This window comes from Neolamprologus brichardi, chromosome 7 (genome assembly GCF_056152115.1).
Source record: "Neolamprologus brichardi isolate AB-2024 chromosome 7, ASM5615211v1, whole genome shotgun sequence".
Lineage (NCBI taxonomy): Eukaryota > Metazoa > Chordata > Actinopteri > Cichliformes > Cichlidae > Neolamprologus > Neolamprologus brichardi.
In genome coordinates, this window is record NC_142110.1 from 24012866 (window position 1) to 24030426 (window position 17561).

General features: G+C 39.1%; 2 protein-coding genes across 4 annotated transcripts in view; one reads left to right on the forward strand and one right to left on the reverse strand.

The window, feature by feature from the left end:
* Positions 1-8337, reverse strand: part of poc1b (POC1 centriolar protein B) — a 35269-nt gene extending 26932 nt beyond the window's left edge. Inside the window, exons 1-10 of one of the 2 annotated variants that reach the window (XM_087843336.1) lie at positions 8102-8337; positions 7432-7516; positions 6857-7028; positions 6524-6703; positions 5217-5324; positions 4733-4848; positions 4412-4545; positions 4259-4327; positions 3997-4149; positions 3748-3825 (exon numbers count right to left, since the gene is read on the reverse strand). In XM_087843336.1, coding sequence (XP_087699462.1) covers positions 3748-3825; positions 3997-4149; positions 4259-4327; positions 4412-4545; positions 4733-4848; positions 5217-5324; positions 6524-6703; positions 6857-7002 — 984 coding nt within the window. In that variant the 5' untranslated portion in view covers positions 7003-7028; positions 7432-7516; positions 8102-8337. Of the gene's footprint in view, positions 1-3747; positions 3826-3996; positions 4150-4258; positions 4328-4411; positions 4546-4732; positions 4849-5216; positions 5325-6523; positions 6704-6856; positions 7029-7431; positions 7517-8034 lie in introns of both variants that reach the window. The other variant, XM_006782323.3, reaches the window with a different exon arrangement.
* A 465-nt stretch (positions 8338-8802) lies between these two features.
* cep41 (centrosomal protein 41) lies at positions 8803-16628 on the forward strand. 2 transcript variants are annotated; one of them, XM_006782322.3, is made up of 11 exons: positions 8803-8931; positions 9246-9309; positions 9412-9459; positions 11718-11779; positions 12030-12099; positions 12192-12336; positions 13996-14162; positions 14247-14314; positions 14425-14539; positions 14794-15009; positions 15344-16628. In XM_006782322.3, the coding sequence occupies exons 1-11, from the start codon at positions 8899-8901 to the stop codon at positions 15460-15462; spliced, it is 1107 nt and encodes a 368-aa protein (XP_006782385.2). In that variant the 5' UTR covers positions 8803-8898; the 3' UTR covers positions 15463-16628. The 2 variants fall into 2 exon arrangements, with proteins under 2 accessions (XP_006782385.2, XP_006782384.2); XM_006782321.3 differs by lacking the exon at positions 8803-8931 and adding an exon at positions 9112-9165.
* Positions 16629-17561: the final 933 nt, after the last annotated feature.

The following is a 17561-nucleotide window of genomic DNA, read 5'->3' on the forward strand; positions in this document are numbered from 1 at the left end:
GTAAAAATGTGAAAACTGCAACCTAAGGGGCAAAAATTTCCACACCTGTAGTTCTTAAATTACATAAAATCACACAAATCAAATAATCATTACATGTAAATTTATATTAGGTGCATAAATGTTCTATATTCCTGCATTTTTATCAGTATATCCCTTCATAACCATGTGAGTAAAAGACAATGTGAACCAAACAGACTATGGGAGGATATAGTATGAATGAAAGTGCTTGGACCAAGTGTACAAGAGCACATTTGCCCAAGTGCAGCAGTGTGTATTTCTGTGTGGGTATGTGTGAATGTGAGGCTGTTATGCAGGCTCTGGGAGTCTGTGTCCTGGTGGAAAGTGAACCCCTCCTCCACCCATTACTATCTTTAGCTCATTTCCGTCGTGTCTTGTCACTCGTGTTCTCCTCTACAGCACTTAAATCTGGTATCTAAACCTCCGGGCCATCCAATATCCTGTACTTCCCCTACACAGAAAGCCAGAGAGGACTGTAGAGAGGCGGGGTCTTCTGTGTTCTATGCAATCACACAAATGTACATGGCCAACATGTTGAGAATTGACAGATGTTCCTTATAAATTAACATACTATCAATACTGCACACTTATTCACATAGAAGTGTACCATACATGGCCACAAAAGAGGCACATTCCCACACAGATCAATGGTAGAAGGCCTGTTAGTAGAGGACACCTTGTCTGTTTAAACTGGTAATGCTAACGTCTGCAGGAACACTAGAGTTGGCACAAGTAACCAAATCAAACCTTCTGCTTTCGATTAACTCTTAAAACATTTGCCATTCATTGTATTTCTTTTACTGCTGACTGGAATCTGTTCAATGGGATGGTAAAACTCTCCATGTAATATCTTGTGCTGTATTTCCACTTAACTATAAGAGACGCAAGGAGGGACTGTGCTACATTTAAAGAAACGTAAAAATATACAGCTGCACCATGCAAGGTAGTTGCAAGAGAAGTTCAAATAAACTGACAAGAATGGATAGCACAAATGAGTGGTTTTATTCAGCTGCATCATTCAGTTTCATTAGACTTTCTAACTCCCACAGAGATGTTGTCACATTAACAAACAAGAGGCCATTAACAAACAAAACCAGAGGCTTCTTAGTGACCTCTGTGGTTTCCAGACAAATATGAGACCCAGTTCCTGAACAAATTCCACGTTTAGTCAGAAACGTAATGGATAAAGTTACCATGTTAGAAACAGAACTTTGAAACAAGATGTTCATACGTATAGCCTCCTCAATCATACAGAGACAACCAGCAGATGGCAGCTGATGATGATTAGATACATCATTTTGTGAAACCGGTGTGTCTATCAAAGTTTTTTTAATGTCAGCTGATAGTTGCTACAAAACAGAGAACGGCCCAGATTCTGACTGAATTTTTGCTCAAAACCTTAACCTGCTAGTGCTGCTAGCTCAGCGCTCAGAATTAGTCACGTAAAAGAGGAAGACAAAACAGCTGATGCCCCAGGAGAGTCATGTCATTACTGACACCTGCACTTCCATACAAACATCCTGAAGGTAATCATGCAGAATTGTATAGTTTTGTAAACACTTTTGCAAAACTACAAACATTTTCACCAGTTAAAAAAAATATTTCGAAAGAGGGGAAAACAACAATGTTATTCACACTTGAATGTTTGCAGCTCAGTCAGATTCTCTCCAGGGAACTAATACACACTCAGAATAAAAGCAAACCAAAGTGAATACTAGCAGGTTTAAAGGCCATTAGTCAAAAAAGCTAATAAAGCACAAGTGATAAGAGGAGATGGCCCTAAATTATAGACAGGGAGGTTACCAATGGCAGCAGGAAGGCCAGAGTATAGCAACCTTCCCATGGGGCCACCCATGTAGCCACCTCAGGCAACTTGCATGTCCCAGTCGTTTTCTCTCACTCTATCTCTCTCTCTCTCTCTCTCTCGTTCTCTCTATTTTCATTTTTACTTGGGCCCATTAGGGCGATGAAGGGGAAACATGGACACAGAGCGGAAGGGAAATCTCTCTGAGGACATCTACAACAGTGAGAGACCAAAGAAACTAACCAGAAGGGAAGACGAGAGGAAAAGAGAACAAGGCAGAGGGGGAGAAAAGATGAGGTTTCTAAGAGATGGCTATCAGGAGATGAGAGCTGACAGGAGGAGTAGCACTGAGGGCTCCCTGCTCTGAACCAATTTAAACAGGAATGACCCTCACACACATTACACACACACAGTACTAGTGACTCATGTCATGTACAAACCCCTGGAGCACAACCACAAACACACACAAACAACTGGGAAATCACTAGCACATTCACACTCTGTAAATGCTCATTCAGTTGCCATAAATATGCACATGCATTCATGTAAAGACAACCTGCAGAAGCCACTGAAAAGTGATGATATATGATAATAAGTCGGAAGCTGTGTCTGTGTGTGACATGTATAAATTTTGGGTGACATCATGGTGCAGTGATTAAAACTAGTGCATAATAATGCATGCAATGGATTCAGAGGATTGAGGAAGAGTCATATTCTTGGATTCTAGTCTAGAAATTAAATTTCCTGCCTTTAAACTATTCTGTTTGAAATCCACATCCAATTCTCACAATAATCTAAAGCCTCGATTTAAAATCAAGCACTGTGCAGTCTTTGACATAACAGTGGATGAGGTATTTTGCCGTACAATCAAATCAAAATCAGTCGGTCTCAGTTCTGTGAAAATGTGCATTACTACTCATCTTCATTAACATTTCTTCCCATTTATGCCGGATGTGTGTTTATGAAGTAAGTGGATACCTTGATACATGATTTTCTACTCTAGTTCAAGGCTTGGTCAATGACCCACATGAGCCTCGAAACAACAATATATCACAGGACTAAAAACATGAAAAAATAAAGTGGGATTAACAAGAGAGGGAAAAAAAACAAACGCAAACAGGACAGCTGAAAAAGGTGGAGCGATACATATATGGTGGCTAAAAGTGCCCTGCAGCAAACAAAAACGTATCCACGTATCTGACAGAACCACTGAATGGCAAACACAGCTAGTGGCTGTATGTTATTAATGACAAAAATCAAAATTTGGATAACATTATTCTATTTTAAAGTCCCATAATTTATGAGGCAAACAGACTGAAAGTAAACAGAATTGAGGAATCCTAAGACAAACATTAAAAGAGGAGACATTTCACTTTGGCCCATGATTTTCACACTTATCAAACTGGTATGCAGCCATCACAATCAGGAAGCCTCCATCTAATCTACAGTTTATTTTTAATCATGATATTAACCTACTTTGTCTACTTACAGTATTTGTGTACACTGCACCATTATACTACAGCCTGTTTATGAACAGTTTACAGTCATTCTAATCGTAAACACAAAGCAAAAATAAATAAAACAATGATATACATCACAGCATCCTTAACATCCGCTGAAGCAAGTTTTAGAAAAGCTTCAGGATTTCAAAACTAAACACTGGTCTGCACTGCCACCTGGTGGTGATACGAGCATCCACTCCAAATGATACAAGTATGAATTAGTTTAAGTCGTCTATAAAATGTTCTCATAGACACTATAAGAACATTTTTCATCAGTAACTTTAGTAGTTAAATATTGCTGTTTCTGTATTTCAATATTTTTGTGTTTCAAGTCATTTTTATGCACACACTAAATAATAATCTACATAGACACCCGATTGAATATCCTACGGTTTAGATGTGTTGAAATCTGCATTAGCTTACCATGTTGCCATGGACAGACTGTCCCAGCTGTATGACATGTGGCTCAGTTGATCTGGTGTCTTTTACTGCTGGACTGACCTGGCAACAAAACATGTAATTAAGCAGCAAGCACTGTGCCTTCCAAACAAAGTACGATCTTTAAATGTTTACATCTGCTGTTTATATTGAAATGGCAAAGGCCTAAAAAAATGTTTAATAGCACAGAGTTTTGATGGTCCGTTAGTATTAATGAAGTGAAACAAGACTGACCTGAATGGGTGTAGGCTGTGGGTGATGAAGGTGTGGTCCCCTGGGATGAATGTCAGACAGGTGGGGTGGGGGATCTGGTGTCGACCTCCGGCTGTGTTGAAGTAAGACATCTTGATATGACCTGCTGTCAAAGTTAGTCTTCCACAGCAGCACCTAAGCAACCAAGATGCAACCACATGACCCAAATTCAGCACATTTTCCAACAGTAAAGATATGACCTCGCATGATTTGGGTAATTCATTGTTTAGTCATCGTGCAGAACCTGACTGTCAGCTCCTCCTGAGGCAAAGACATCTCCAGCCCTGGAAAAGGCCACAGTGATCACAGCACCCTAATAAAATATATTAAAGAATGTCAAAGACTACAATCAAACACTATGAAGAACTAATAAAGTGGACATTTCTTTAAGCATCACCTTGTGCCCATGAAGAGTGTAGATCAGACGCCCTTCCAACAGGTCCAATATCTTAATAGTGCCATCGTTCGAACCACTTATCACATAGTTGTTGGATGGGTGGAAGGAAAAACTGTTGATTCCTGCACTATGAACTGATCCAATTGTACAAAAAAATAAGCCACAACCACAAATATACACATATATAATTGAATTTTAAATGAAAACTTAAATTAGGTGAATTAATTGTATACCTAGTAATCTAGGAACGCAATTAAAGTCTTAACTGTAGGATATTTCAGACACTTGTTTACACAAGATGAAAAAAAAGCATTATCGTACCACGATAATGCTGAATAAGCTTGTTGGTCCGTAAATCCCAGATTTTCAAAGTACTGTCAGCTCCTGACGATGCAATACAGGTACCACTGGAGTTGAAATCGACAAATGTCGCTGATCTGGGGTTTAAAAAACAAAAACAAAAAAAAGAAGTCAATCAGTGGCCATCAATAGGAGAGCAAAAGTAGGTGAGCTAGTTTTCACATCAAATTACATCTAGTGATGTTCTGGCCTTTCACCACTTTACAATCCAGCTTCTAAATTTTCAAACACAACCAATATCCTCAAATCGGGATATCTCTTCATTAAGAAAAATATGCAGCTTAATACATTTTTGAAAAGTGTATGCGCAAAATTTGTCAAAGAGAAAATGTGACTGTATTAACACAACGGATTGCATTTTGAATTTCAAGTAACTGATGCACAAAACTTATATGAAACATATTGAGAAAATAGAACACTAGATCAGTTTTTGGAGCGATTTTACCCTCCACAGTCGGTCAAACAGTTGATGCAGTGTTTGGTAGATGTGTCCCAAAGCCGGACGGTCCGGTCATCCCCACAGGAAGCTATGATTCTGCCATCCGGAGAAAATCTACAGGAAATAAACACACAACGATAATACAGAAAAAGTCCAAATCCACTTTTTGCAGTACTGTGCTGTTTCACACTCATATAGTTACAAACTATCAGTTGATGAGTGAGTTGTTTATACAGTTATGATCAGACGTTTGCTCAATTTTTTTCCTCAATACTCTCAATTCTGGGTTTTTAATGTCTGCTTTGAACTGTTCTTTTTCCAGGGTGGAATGATTGTACATCAAACAGATTAAATTAAGGCAAAAAACAAGAACTGGGTATACATTTATTTTGGATTCATTTTTAAGTGTACAGAAGTACACATACAGGCTCAAATATATACACCCAATCACTTAAATATTTTAATAAGGGGATGCTGAAGGTTCTACAATGTTTTCTAACTTAAAAAGACCAAAACCTATTAACTTACCTATTAACTACAACTGGACTTTTTTGACAGCACTTATTGAACTGATCAATATTAAGAACAATGGGAAAAGTCCAAGTTAAGATCCAATGAGAATGTCATGGATCCATTTCTACACAACTGCAGATTCCAAAATCCTCAGTTCAAACAATTTGGCACAAGCATGGTGCTGGTATCATCCTGCTATGGGGCCATTTTGCTGCCGGTTGTACTCTTAGACTGCAAAAAGTAGATAAAAGTAAAAAAATGAAGAAGGAGGGCTACCTCCAATTTCTGCAACTCCGCAATTAGGTATTCCAACAGGAAAATGATTGCAAACACACAACAAAGCTGGTTTTGGAATGGATAAAGCAGGCCAACATTAAGTCACGACCTCACACCACTGAAAAGTTGTCACCTTCCCCTAAAAATCCAGGTCTGTGCCAAAAAAACAAGCAATTTAAATGAACTCAGGAAGAGTGGTGAAACATCTTTGTTGATGACTACCAAAAATATCTGGTTGATGTGCAACTTTCTGAATGACATTCAAATAAATATTGGTCTTCTCTAACCCTAAGTGGATTGGGAAAAAGAACAGTTCAAAGAAATCTCTTAAAAAACTAAAAGGTTTGCTGAGATATATGCCAATGAGCTGTATGTAAACTTTTGATCACAACTCTATGTAACATATTAACTTCTTTGACTATATTGGAAATTCAAATGAGCACAAACATACAAACCAAATGTCAAGTAAGTTATAACACAACTGCATGAAAATAGACTATAGGGATTTATGTGCTCTTTGGTACCTAGCACAGCGCACCCAGTTAGTGTGCTGATTGAGGGAGTAGATGAAGCACTGCCGGTGAACACTCCACACTTTAACAGACTTGTCATCTGATGCTGTCACCAGTCTCTGGCCATCATGGGAGAAGGAAACACTGCGTACAGCAGCTGTGTGGGCTTTGAACACTGTCGACTCGCCTTTCCTATGAGATGCACATAAAATAACCAAATACAGCCATTTTATTTTTGTTGCCAAATCTTTGTAAGACATTAATTTATACACCAAACTGCATGTTATTGGACCAAGTTTTAATTCACAGGTTAAACATGTCCTGGATAAAGTGACTGATGCTTACATTGAAGGTGTCCACAGTCTGACTGTTCTGTCCTTGGAAGAAGAAGCCACCAGATTGCCAGATGGAGAGAATTGCACCCCAGTGATCACATCCTGGTGCCCAACAAATTGAAAGGCCCTCGCTTTGGGAGCCAAATTCCATATCATCAAGTTTTTATCTAATGACCCTGAGGCTAGAGGGACAAAAGGTAACAAAGACACATGGAGACATTTCAAACAAAAAATAGATCATAAAACTCCCATCAGTACAATCAGTACAGATGGCCTTTGTTAGAGAAATAATGCAAAAGCATTGGAAAAATTGGACACATGCAGGTTAAATGTCCACCCATTAAAACAGCCCTTTTTGGAACACAGGATAGGTGGTTTCAATATTACTTGCCTAGTTCTAAAAATAGCTTAAATCTGTTCATTTTAGTTCAAATATTATCAATAAAAATTTAAAATACCTAGCAACGTCAACATGCTCTTTCTATTTTTTATAACGTTATTTCAAGGTCAAAAGAATGACACAAGACTAGAGCAAATATATGCATGATGTTAAAAGCATGTCTGCATTTGAAAAGTAAGGGTTACCCAGTTGTTTGCGGTTCGGATTGAAGTCCGCACAAGTGACAGCATCTTTGTGTCCCTTAAAGTGCCTTTCCAACGTAGGATCCTCCTTCAATTACAATGCTCAATTAGTGTAGAAAAATCTGCGTGCATTGTTTAAAAAAAATCATCTTGACAGGAAAGTAGGCTGTGTGAAGAATAAACCAATTCTGACTTCTTCAAACTAGGAAAACTCAGCGATTATAGTAAAACATTTGACTTTGATTTTCGAATGACACTCTGGCGTTGCTCTGCTTCATGAACACTTTTACTCTTTTCGTGTCGTTAGGGCCAGTAGACTCAAGTCTACTGCTGGATAAGCGTGGTAGTCTTTACTTCCCTGCTCTGTTGCGTGGTCGTCCGACACTACAAACATTACGCTTGGCGAAGCTGAAGAAAGACAGGTGTAAGCGATGCTTTAATAAGTTAATATAGAGGACCCCGTGTGACAGCCCAATCAGTAAATCCTCTTAGCAGACGTAGCTAAAAGAAACTTGCCGACTCGGCTAATATTAGCGCCATATGACGTTATGTACACAAAGTTTCGCACATTTCTTTTAACGCAAGTTTTAAAACAAATATACTTACCATAACAGACGCCATTGTGTGTGTTGAGTAAAAGTGCTAAAGTTGTCTGAAGGAAATTTGAACTAACCCGCTCATCTGCACCTCCATGACTGTCAACACAGCACTGCGCGTCCAGCAACTCGTTCAGACCTGGCTTATCGAACTCAGATATAATAGCTCAACACTTTTTTTCAGTAAGCTGAATTCACGTCGTACTTTATGGTTTCCGAGGTCAAAAATAAACAATGAGTTTCGTTAAACGCATAACAGAATTGCACCTTTCATCTGCAGCGTGAAGCTAAAACGAAAACAAAAAACAACCCGTGTTCTATAGCAAAGACTGGTGTTGCATTCATGACACATGTTAAAATGGTAAACGTAAAAATCTTCACTGGAAACCATCTTTACAAGATAATACTTAAGCACAGAAACCATTCACGAATACAGAAAAATCACTCAAAGTGAACAAAATAGTATTGCTATTATTACTGAATTATTCTATTCAAACTCTGGTGTCATATTAAGGATTTAAGGGCTTACTGTAATTATGTGTTGTACAAATATAAAAAACGAGCATAGCATATTCTGTTAAACAACAAAGAGGGAAGACTGCGTAAAAATATCGGGTAGAACATACCAAATTCACAAACCACGGAAATATTCTGCAAACTGTAATTGTGTTGCGCTTTTAACCTAAAATAACGAGACCCGAACGCGCCATGTCATGGGTGGAGCGTCTTTGGCTGCTAAGCAACTAGCCAAACCACTATGTCGACAGAGCGCCAGAGTATAACCTTACCTGATTGGTCGGTGAAAAAACATTGACCAATCAAAACTGAGATTGTTAACCTTGAAACTGGACTTTTGATATTGCGGTTTAAAAAGATGTCGCTGAATCGAAGCATCGGCAGCGCAGAGGTAACGTTGGGGAAGAAAAACAGCACTGGTTGTTTTATTTACACGCTAAGTGGCATTACTGCACTGTCGAAAAATCCAGTAACTTAATGCGGCTACAGCATGAGCAACAAAAACGAATGTAGCCCTTCAAAAGAGGTAGCTAGTCGGCTTTATTGGTGACAGTGTTACCATATCAACGGTAGTGCACCTGTTAAAATGACAGCATTAGCTAGATTACTCACTACTATTGAAAAGGTGCTCTTTATTCTAGACTGTACGATTTGCGTTTAAGCTATCACAGCTAACGCTAACGTGTCGTTCTTTTCTCCCTGCAGTACTTGAAGAAAAAGATACCGAAAAACGCAAAGTATGAGCATGTGAAAACGAGGCTTGACACAGGTACATGTGCAAGATTTACGTGACTGCGTAGCTTATTTTGACACACAGTTTGAATGCTCTTTAACTTCCTTATACATGTTAATGTCACGGTTTATTTCCCAGGATGTAGTCTCACGAAGTATATGGAAAGACTGGAGGAGATTAAAAAAAGTGAGTAACCTGTCTTTAAGAATTTCGTGCTTGCAGTATCCTTATAAGCATTCTCATAAAACATGAACCAAATTTAACTGTGTAGCAGTGTGCATCAATATTAAAAGCACTCTGAAGGATTCCATATGTGATCCTTTTGACTGCAAACCATGAAAACAAGCATCCATGCAAAAGCCTTTCTGGACAAACAAACACCCAATAAAAGAACAACAAAAAGGTATCAAACGTGGATCATTAATGCTCTGATACATTTGTCTGGCTTCTTAATGACTACCAGTCACTCTCAGTCCTAAAACTCACATGTCAGTGTTCCTGCACACAAGTACTCTGCACGCCAACACCCTCATGGACTGAGGTGTGCACCTGCTTACTCCACTGGGCCTAAGCGAAACACAAAACATCTGTTCCTCCAGGCAGCTGGTCACAATAGTACAAAATCCCTGTTTAATGTACCGCCCCCTTGTGCCACCTCCCACACAGCTGCATCAAAAAAACCAGCTCTCTTAGGAGATAACCAACTATACTTATTCCTTACTCTTTTATTTTCTATAACCGAGATCTATACTTTATCTTTCTCACCAGTTACAATAAAAATCGATTCTTTTTACAGTTTCAGTGTCTTCCTAAAAGATACTTGACAATGGCAACATTTTTGACCCAAGTAGTACAAAACAGTTGTTCTGCCCACTGGTCTGCTAGCCTGCTACTTTAGACTATTGGTCATGTAACATCAGTTCAGCCTTCTGGCAACTTACAAATGAGGTCTTTTCTTTATAAAGTGAAAACGTGGCTCAAATAGCACACCTTGGCAGAACTCTAAGATCCATGCACTTTCCTTAAGTGCACAAGACCTGTTTACTGTACATTCAAGGCAAGATTTCCCAACCTGGCACTCCTAATTTCTTAATAATCAATGGGTGTCTCCTTGCTCGCTGTGTACTCTCAAAAGGTAAAAGAGTGAGCTGCTAACCTATTGATATATCCCAGTTTAATAAATCAAATTTGTGGACAGTGATTTTTTTCCTTCTGATTTCTCAGGGATAAGAGACTCTGATCCCTCCATTCTCTGAAGCAGATTGTACCACTGTTCACATTTTTTCCTCTGCGGGACTGAACCCAGTCTTAAGGGACATACTGGCAAGGTGCTAGCAAGGGTCTTTTGTCAGAGTGTGAATTACTGAGGTCTGAATGGCAGCATTAGCTTCACTGATAAAAACAGGCTGAGCAGTTTGATTTGAGCGCTGGGGTGGTAGCTTTAGTGGTAAGGTAAAATGGGAACAGACACGTTAGAGTTGTGGCTCTGGCTACATCCACACTAATGTGTTTTTTCATTTGAAAATGCATCGTTTTCTCTCCGTTTTGGCCTCCCGTCCACACTGAGATGGCGTTTTCGCTGAAGGAAAATGCAGAATTTTGAAAATCCTCTCGAAAACGCATACATTTGAAGACGGTGCTTTTGTGTCGCAGTGTGGACAGCAAAAACGAAGACTTTTTGAAAATGATGACACATTTTAGTCATGTGATGCAGTCATGTGGCCAATTAAACTAAGATAGCGGAGGGCATTATACAGCAGTTGTTTTGTTTGCTCTCAATTTTGACAGCCCTATTAAAGATTAATATCAGTTTGTACATGCTCCAGATAGCTTTTCTTCAAATTCTTTAACTCTCACTCGCTTTTACAACTTTGTACTTTTGTGTCACTCAAAGCAACAACTCCACCTCATTGTTAGTCCATTTAAAAAAAACTTGGTGCTTTTCCTCAACATTTTGCCGCAACATTTCAAAGAGCTGGAAAGTAAATAAATGGCAAACAGAAATGAGGCAGGCTGAATCGTCTTGCGTTTCACGCATGGGCAGTACTGGAATGTAAGCGTTTTCAGCCGTTTCAATGTGGACGCACAACTCTGTGAAAACGACTGAAAACACTAGTGTGGATGCGGGCCATTTTCAGACGAAAACGCCGTTTTCAAATCTATCCGGTCCAGTGTGGACGTAGCCTCTGTGAAGCAATGGAAGGGGATAAAGAAATACAGGACCTGATAGACCCAGGTGAATTTGATCTACTAAGGCTGCACGCAGTGGCTAAAAGTGCTGTTATACTCTTTTGTTCACACTTATCAATTACATTAGACTTCACAGGAAGCATTTACGTTCATCTTCAAGGGTTATTCAAAAAAAGCAGCTATCATCAAGACTGTGATGGTTTTCAGCATTGCATATATATTAGATTCATGCATTTGTTTTCTTTCCATTTAAGATTACAGGTATCGAAAAGATGAAATCTTCAAACGATTAAAAGTGACAACATTTGCACAACTGGTAAGCATGAAAATTGACTTTTTCCAGAACTGTAACATTCTGTAAGTTTGGTGTTGCAATCAGTGGAAAGTCTACCCACCAACTTGATCCATAGATGATGATTAAACAAATGGCTCTCTGTTTATTGATATTTCTTCTTTTATTTTCTGCAAGCTTCAGGATGTGTATTTCTTTTGTTACACTTTCATTTATAATTTTGTTTAAAGAAATTTCTTCTCCTTTATCTTCAAAATGTTCTTTTCCACACCAGATACTGCAGGTGGCCTCTGTTTCCGACCTGAATGAAAATGAGAAAGATAGTGAATCTCACAGTCCAGAAGGTAATAGTTGCAGTCAGAATCACTTGTTCACTTAGCATGACTTACTGACAGTAGCTGACAGTGTATTGTAATGTATTGTTATTGATTTGTAGATGGTCTGCGGTTGGAGTCTGGAGGAGACTCAGAGTTTGCGTCTGAACACACCAATGGCTCTTCGCTGACATCAGTCCTGTCAGACTGTCAGGAGACAGGAGACGCCAATGAAGTCTGCTACACTGCTAGGTCAACTCTTCTAAGGTCATTTACAGCACTCCGTAAACCTTTACAGAGTATACCATACTATTTGTTTTTGGACAGACAAACTTTATTATGACAACATTTACTATTATTATTACTGTTTATATTAAAATGTATCCTAAGGCAACAGTAAATATCATTACATTGTATTTCCTTTTTAAAGATTTTGAAACTTTCTCGATGCAGTATCTGACTTCTATATGAAGTCAATTTTCTTTTTCCAGGAGTCTAATTTGTATTTGCAACTGCACTAGCAGATAGATCCGATCTGGATGTGTATTACATTGTGAGTTCACCCATTTCAAGATGTCTTTTGATATCTACCCACATGTATTTCATGGTTAATAGATGGCTTATAAAGTCTTGAGAATTGAACTTTCTATGGTGGCCTTGAGAGGTCAAATGGACTGCAACAAAACATTGAAAAAGCACACAAAACACAACATAAGTTGAATAAAACACAACGGAAGTAGAAAAAAAACAGCAAAAGTTGAATGAAACAACAGAAATAAAAAGAAAAATGCGTCAAAAGCTAAAACATTCCAAAATAAAACTGATGTGTTTCTGGGGACACAATAAGGTGACGGATGAGATACAGAAATAGCAGAAACAAAAACATGCAAAGGATTGCACTGACACATTTTTTTTGTTTAAGTGATAGGTTTGTTGTCCTTGGATGCCTCCACTTTTTTTCTAAGTGATTTAAATATTGACTTATGTCGTTGTTTACATTTTGCACAACATCCCACATTTTTCTTCTGGAAAGTGTTTTGTAGAACGATACAAAGAGAGTTTGTTGACAGCCAACCTGCGTTACATTATCAGCCTCTGTCACACCCAGCATATAACAATCGCTACATTAACCCCAAGCACACCTGAAACTTACACCAACTGTTCATTATCTGTTTACATACAACATGCTTTTTGCACCTAAGGGCATCTGTTTGTCCAAAACCCCTCACATCCCTGTTTATTTCACACTTAATGACCTCCCTCACTCTGTTCTTAGCATCCCATACTCTCCAATTATCATCATTATCATCATCGTGCACTTTAAATAGGAATCCCACGGGTGTAATTCTGTCGGTGGCCTCTCTGAAGGGGACAGACTGCCATTGTAATGGGAACCCTTTGGAGCATACGTCACCCTGTGGTTGGGGACAGATGGAGACAGAAATAAGGGCAGCACTGGGTTAAACTTGTGATGCGCTGTTTGACAAACTCTCATTAGGCCTTCTGTCCTTTATGAGACAAAGTGACTACTCTACTATATTGACTCAAAACTGCTGTCACCAGGCTTTTATAGTCATATATCAGGAGAAGTTAAATGAGTGGAAATGATTTGTAGCTCGTGTTAGACTAAAATTAACTGTAGAGGGTGTCGGGTGGGTGAACTGGGTGAATCACATCAGGAAAAAAGTATAGTGTCAGTATCAGGTTTTAGTCTTTGCCTCAGTGTACAGATAATAATGTGCTCTGTCCACACAATCTATACCTTCGATCTTACAATTAAATTATCCGTTATTTTCATATGTTGGATACTCAGTTCTTTAGCATCCCTGAGTTATAAATGTGACAGTTGCCAGACTCAGAAAAACGACAATATAAAATGCAAGAAGCTGCAGACAGTCTGAGGCTCTCCAATCTTTGACCTTTCAGTGTCATTAGTGGTGTGGGAGAGCTGAATATAGACAGGAACAATCAAAAGATGGCAAGTGAGCTGGTGTCCAGCCCAGAGCCAACTAACAGGCCCTACACCGATTGCCCCTACCTGCTGCTGGATGTGAGAGATCGTGACGAGTATGACTGCTGCCACATCATTAGCGGTAGGTAAACATGAAGCTGGATCATTGAACTCCTTGTACAAAAAAAATGACATTTTTAATTTCAATTGTCTGTCTTTCATGCAGCACACAGTTTTCCCATTGCCATGCTATCTCGGACAATGAACCCCTACACCAAAGAAGTGCTGGAATACGTATCCTTTTATAGTCACATCACAAATTTGGCAGCTGTTAATCTTTCATGTTACAAATGTGAATAGCAACACTTAACTACTGACTGTACCTTAACCCACCAGCGGTGTAGAAAAATGCCCCAGGGAAGATCATCATTGTATATGATGAGGATGAGAGAATAGCTAGCCAGGCAGCTACCATCATGTGTGAACGAGGATTTGAGAATCTGTTTATGCTCAGTGGAGGTAAGCTCTAATATCACTGGAGCCTTTTAAAGTACTTTCTCTAGAAGTAATCTGTTTCATAGCGGACATGTGATATGTGTCCAGGTGTGAACCTGCCAAGCATATATGTTTTCCAATGAACTCAGAGACTGTGGCCAAAATGCACCATCACCCCTTTCTGCAGCAGCTCTGGGATGTAAACACTAACGTCTACAATTATTAAAAATAAGTTTTGTAAAACCAAGCCTTTGTCTTCATGTGTCTTGCCTTGCCAGGTCTCAGAGTAATCGCTCAGAAATTTCCAAGTGGTATGACAACAGGCTCCATCCCCGCCTCATGCCTGTCCTCTCCTACATCATCAAAAGGGAAAAAATGCAACGCGTCACAGCATCCGGCACGGGCAGCAGAGAAGAGGTGGCGGTTCACATCAGACGAGCTGGCCAAGATCCAGGAGCAGCTGGAGGAAATACTCATCCCCAGTAACTCTAACAGTAAGAAGACACTGTTAAAGATTTAAAATCCAACTGGAAATCCAATTTGTAGAACACAGCAGTTGGCAGCCACTTGCTGCATTTCCAGAATTTTCTCCTTTTAAACTATTAAAACAACGTCTTTGTTCCTGTATTACGGTATTTAAAACCTTATGTCCCATATGCAGTATTTTCTATTTCATAGACTACTGAGGTTGAAGCTAAATACTTATTTGATTGTTCCAGTTGTTGTTGTTGTTATTAATATCATTATTATTGTTATTATTAACAATAAAAATAATAGTATTACCATATTGCTTCCATAAAGTGATGCTATGGCCCATGTTTACTGCAGGTCGAATGTCCAGCCGAATGTCAACCAGCAGTGCCCGATCTACTGCATCAAGTCGTTACGGTTCGTCTACAAGTGGTAGAGGCACTGCGCGAGTTCAGAGCAGTAGATCCTGGAAATAACCCCACTCCTTTCTTAACCACAGATGTTAACAAATATACCTCTAAATAAGATTCCATGTCTTTCAGTTAAATCTAGCATTCAGCTGGATCCAGTATCATTTGTGGAAGAAACTAAATAACTAAATAAAATTCAGCTTTCCTCCAGAATGTTCTCTGAATGCTAACATTTCCCTTAAATATATTTCTGTACGTTGGAAATATCATGCTAATCACTTTACAACCAGCACACTAGTAAGATGTTCACATCTAGATAGTTGTGTGACTCTGCATATGAAAAATATGTTAGGAACAACACAGATGTTTTATTTGAGACTCTGAATGGTTTCCAATTGATTTCTTAACAGTGCTTCAAAGTGAACCTGAGATCAAAGGACTTTTCTCACACTTATAACACTATTCATCAGTTTTCACCAGCTAATAAATCTGCACAAATAAATCTGTGCATGGTCTGGTCATATTTTGGTATTTCTGCTGGAGCCAGGAAAAAAAATGAATGTTAATATGACATGAAGCATATGCTGGAAATCTCTTTATGAAATGAAGTGTAATGTATTGCACAAGTGATGTTATAGAGTTTAATCCAGTTTGTTAGGTTTTGAAAAGTTGTGCTGTATTTTTGTAACTTTTGTCTTTCTATTATGACAGTTCACCAACAGTCTTTAACTGCAGTTTCAGCATTTTAGTGTATTTTTTTTTAATCTAAAGTACTGTGAAATGTTCACATTGTGTGATTAATTGAAACCTTCACACTGACATGCATGACACAGATCAGTCACTAAAGAAAATATATGAACGTGTTTGACGTGGCCAGAGAATATTTATTACAAGCATTGCCTACATCTTAAGAGCAATATTGCGATTTGTGGCCTGTTGTTTGCATGTTAGTGACTTTACATGTGCTTTCCCTGTCAAGTGCATTTTTTCTAACCATCTTTTCACCATCTGTCTTAAATTGTTTACATGATTTTATTTGTAATGAATATCAAATAAAGGGTAAAATGGTTTTCCTGTATCTTTTTTGTTTGTTTTATTTGACCCACCACCTACTTTCACATAGGTACTTCTGTGGTTTCATCTGAAATGCATAAAATTACCTTTTGTATTTAAAATGTCACATACATTATATGTACTACTGCAGTGGTGAACGTTTATATTAAATATGGCCAAATGGCAATGACAACAAGGTTCAAGCGAGTCTTATTCCACACAGACAATAATGCATTCTTCACTTCAGCTTAATGCAATGTGTTCTTCTTGTGAATCTTCATGATGCCGGTGATTTCAGTGTTTGATATGACCATTTCAGGCACATGTCTGAATATGAGCATAGTTTCTATTTGCAGCTGGTAGCCAATAACAAACAAAAGAAGTGATCCCACAGGTCCTACCTTGTAGGAATCCCTTGGGTAGAGCCTCAAGGGCAAGCATTAGGTGCTTGGGCCTTGGCCCATGGGGACTGGCCGAGCTCAGCCTGAAGAAACTACTTGGGTCAGTCCTGCTGTGAGTCAACTACCCCAGAAGAGTGGATATAGGGGGTCAGTGATTTGTGAATGGGGCGGCAGTCAGAGGTGGAAGTCCTGGGCCTCTGATCCCCGGTTTCCAAAATTGGCATGTGGCACATGGAATATCACCTCATACAACTAGCCTAGGGGACGTATTCTATTTTAACCTCGGGATTTCCAGGCCATACTCCTCACCGATGTTTCTGTATACTATGCTAACCACTTGGCTAAGGTGCCTCATGTATGTCCTGCCTGCTAGCATCTTGCACCCTGCTGTTATGTGCTGAACTGTCTCTGGGCCATTGTTGCACACCTTGCACCTGAGGTCTTGGCCGATGTGATAGAGCACAGACTCTGTTCATCTTGTGCTATAGAGTTTGTTCCTGTGCTGCCATAATTAGTGCCTCTGTGTTGTCTTTCAGCCCAGCTTTGTCCAGCCACTGGTAGGAATTCTGGATTTCAACCACTCCTCCTATCTGACAGTGGTGCATACCGTGCAGGGTATGTACTCCTATCTGATGGTATTTTTGTGCCAAAAACTCTGACCAAGTAAAGATGATTATTTCTGTCTGAAATTGCAAAATGTGAACATGACCT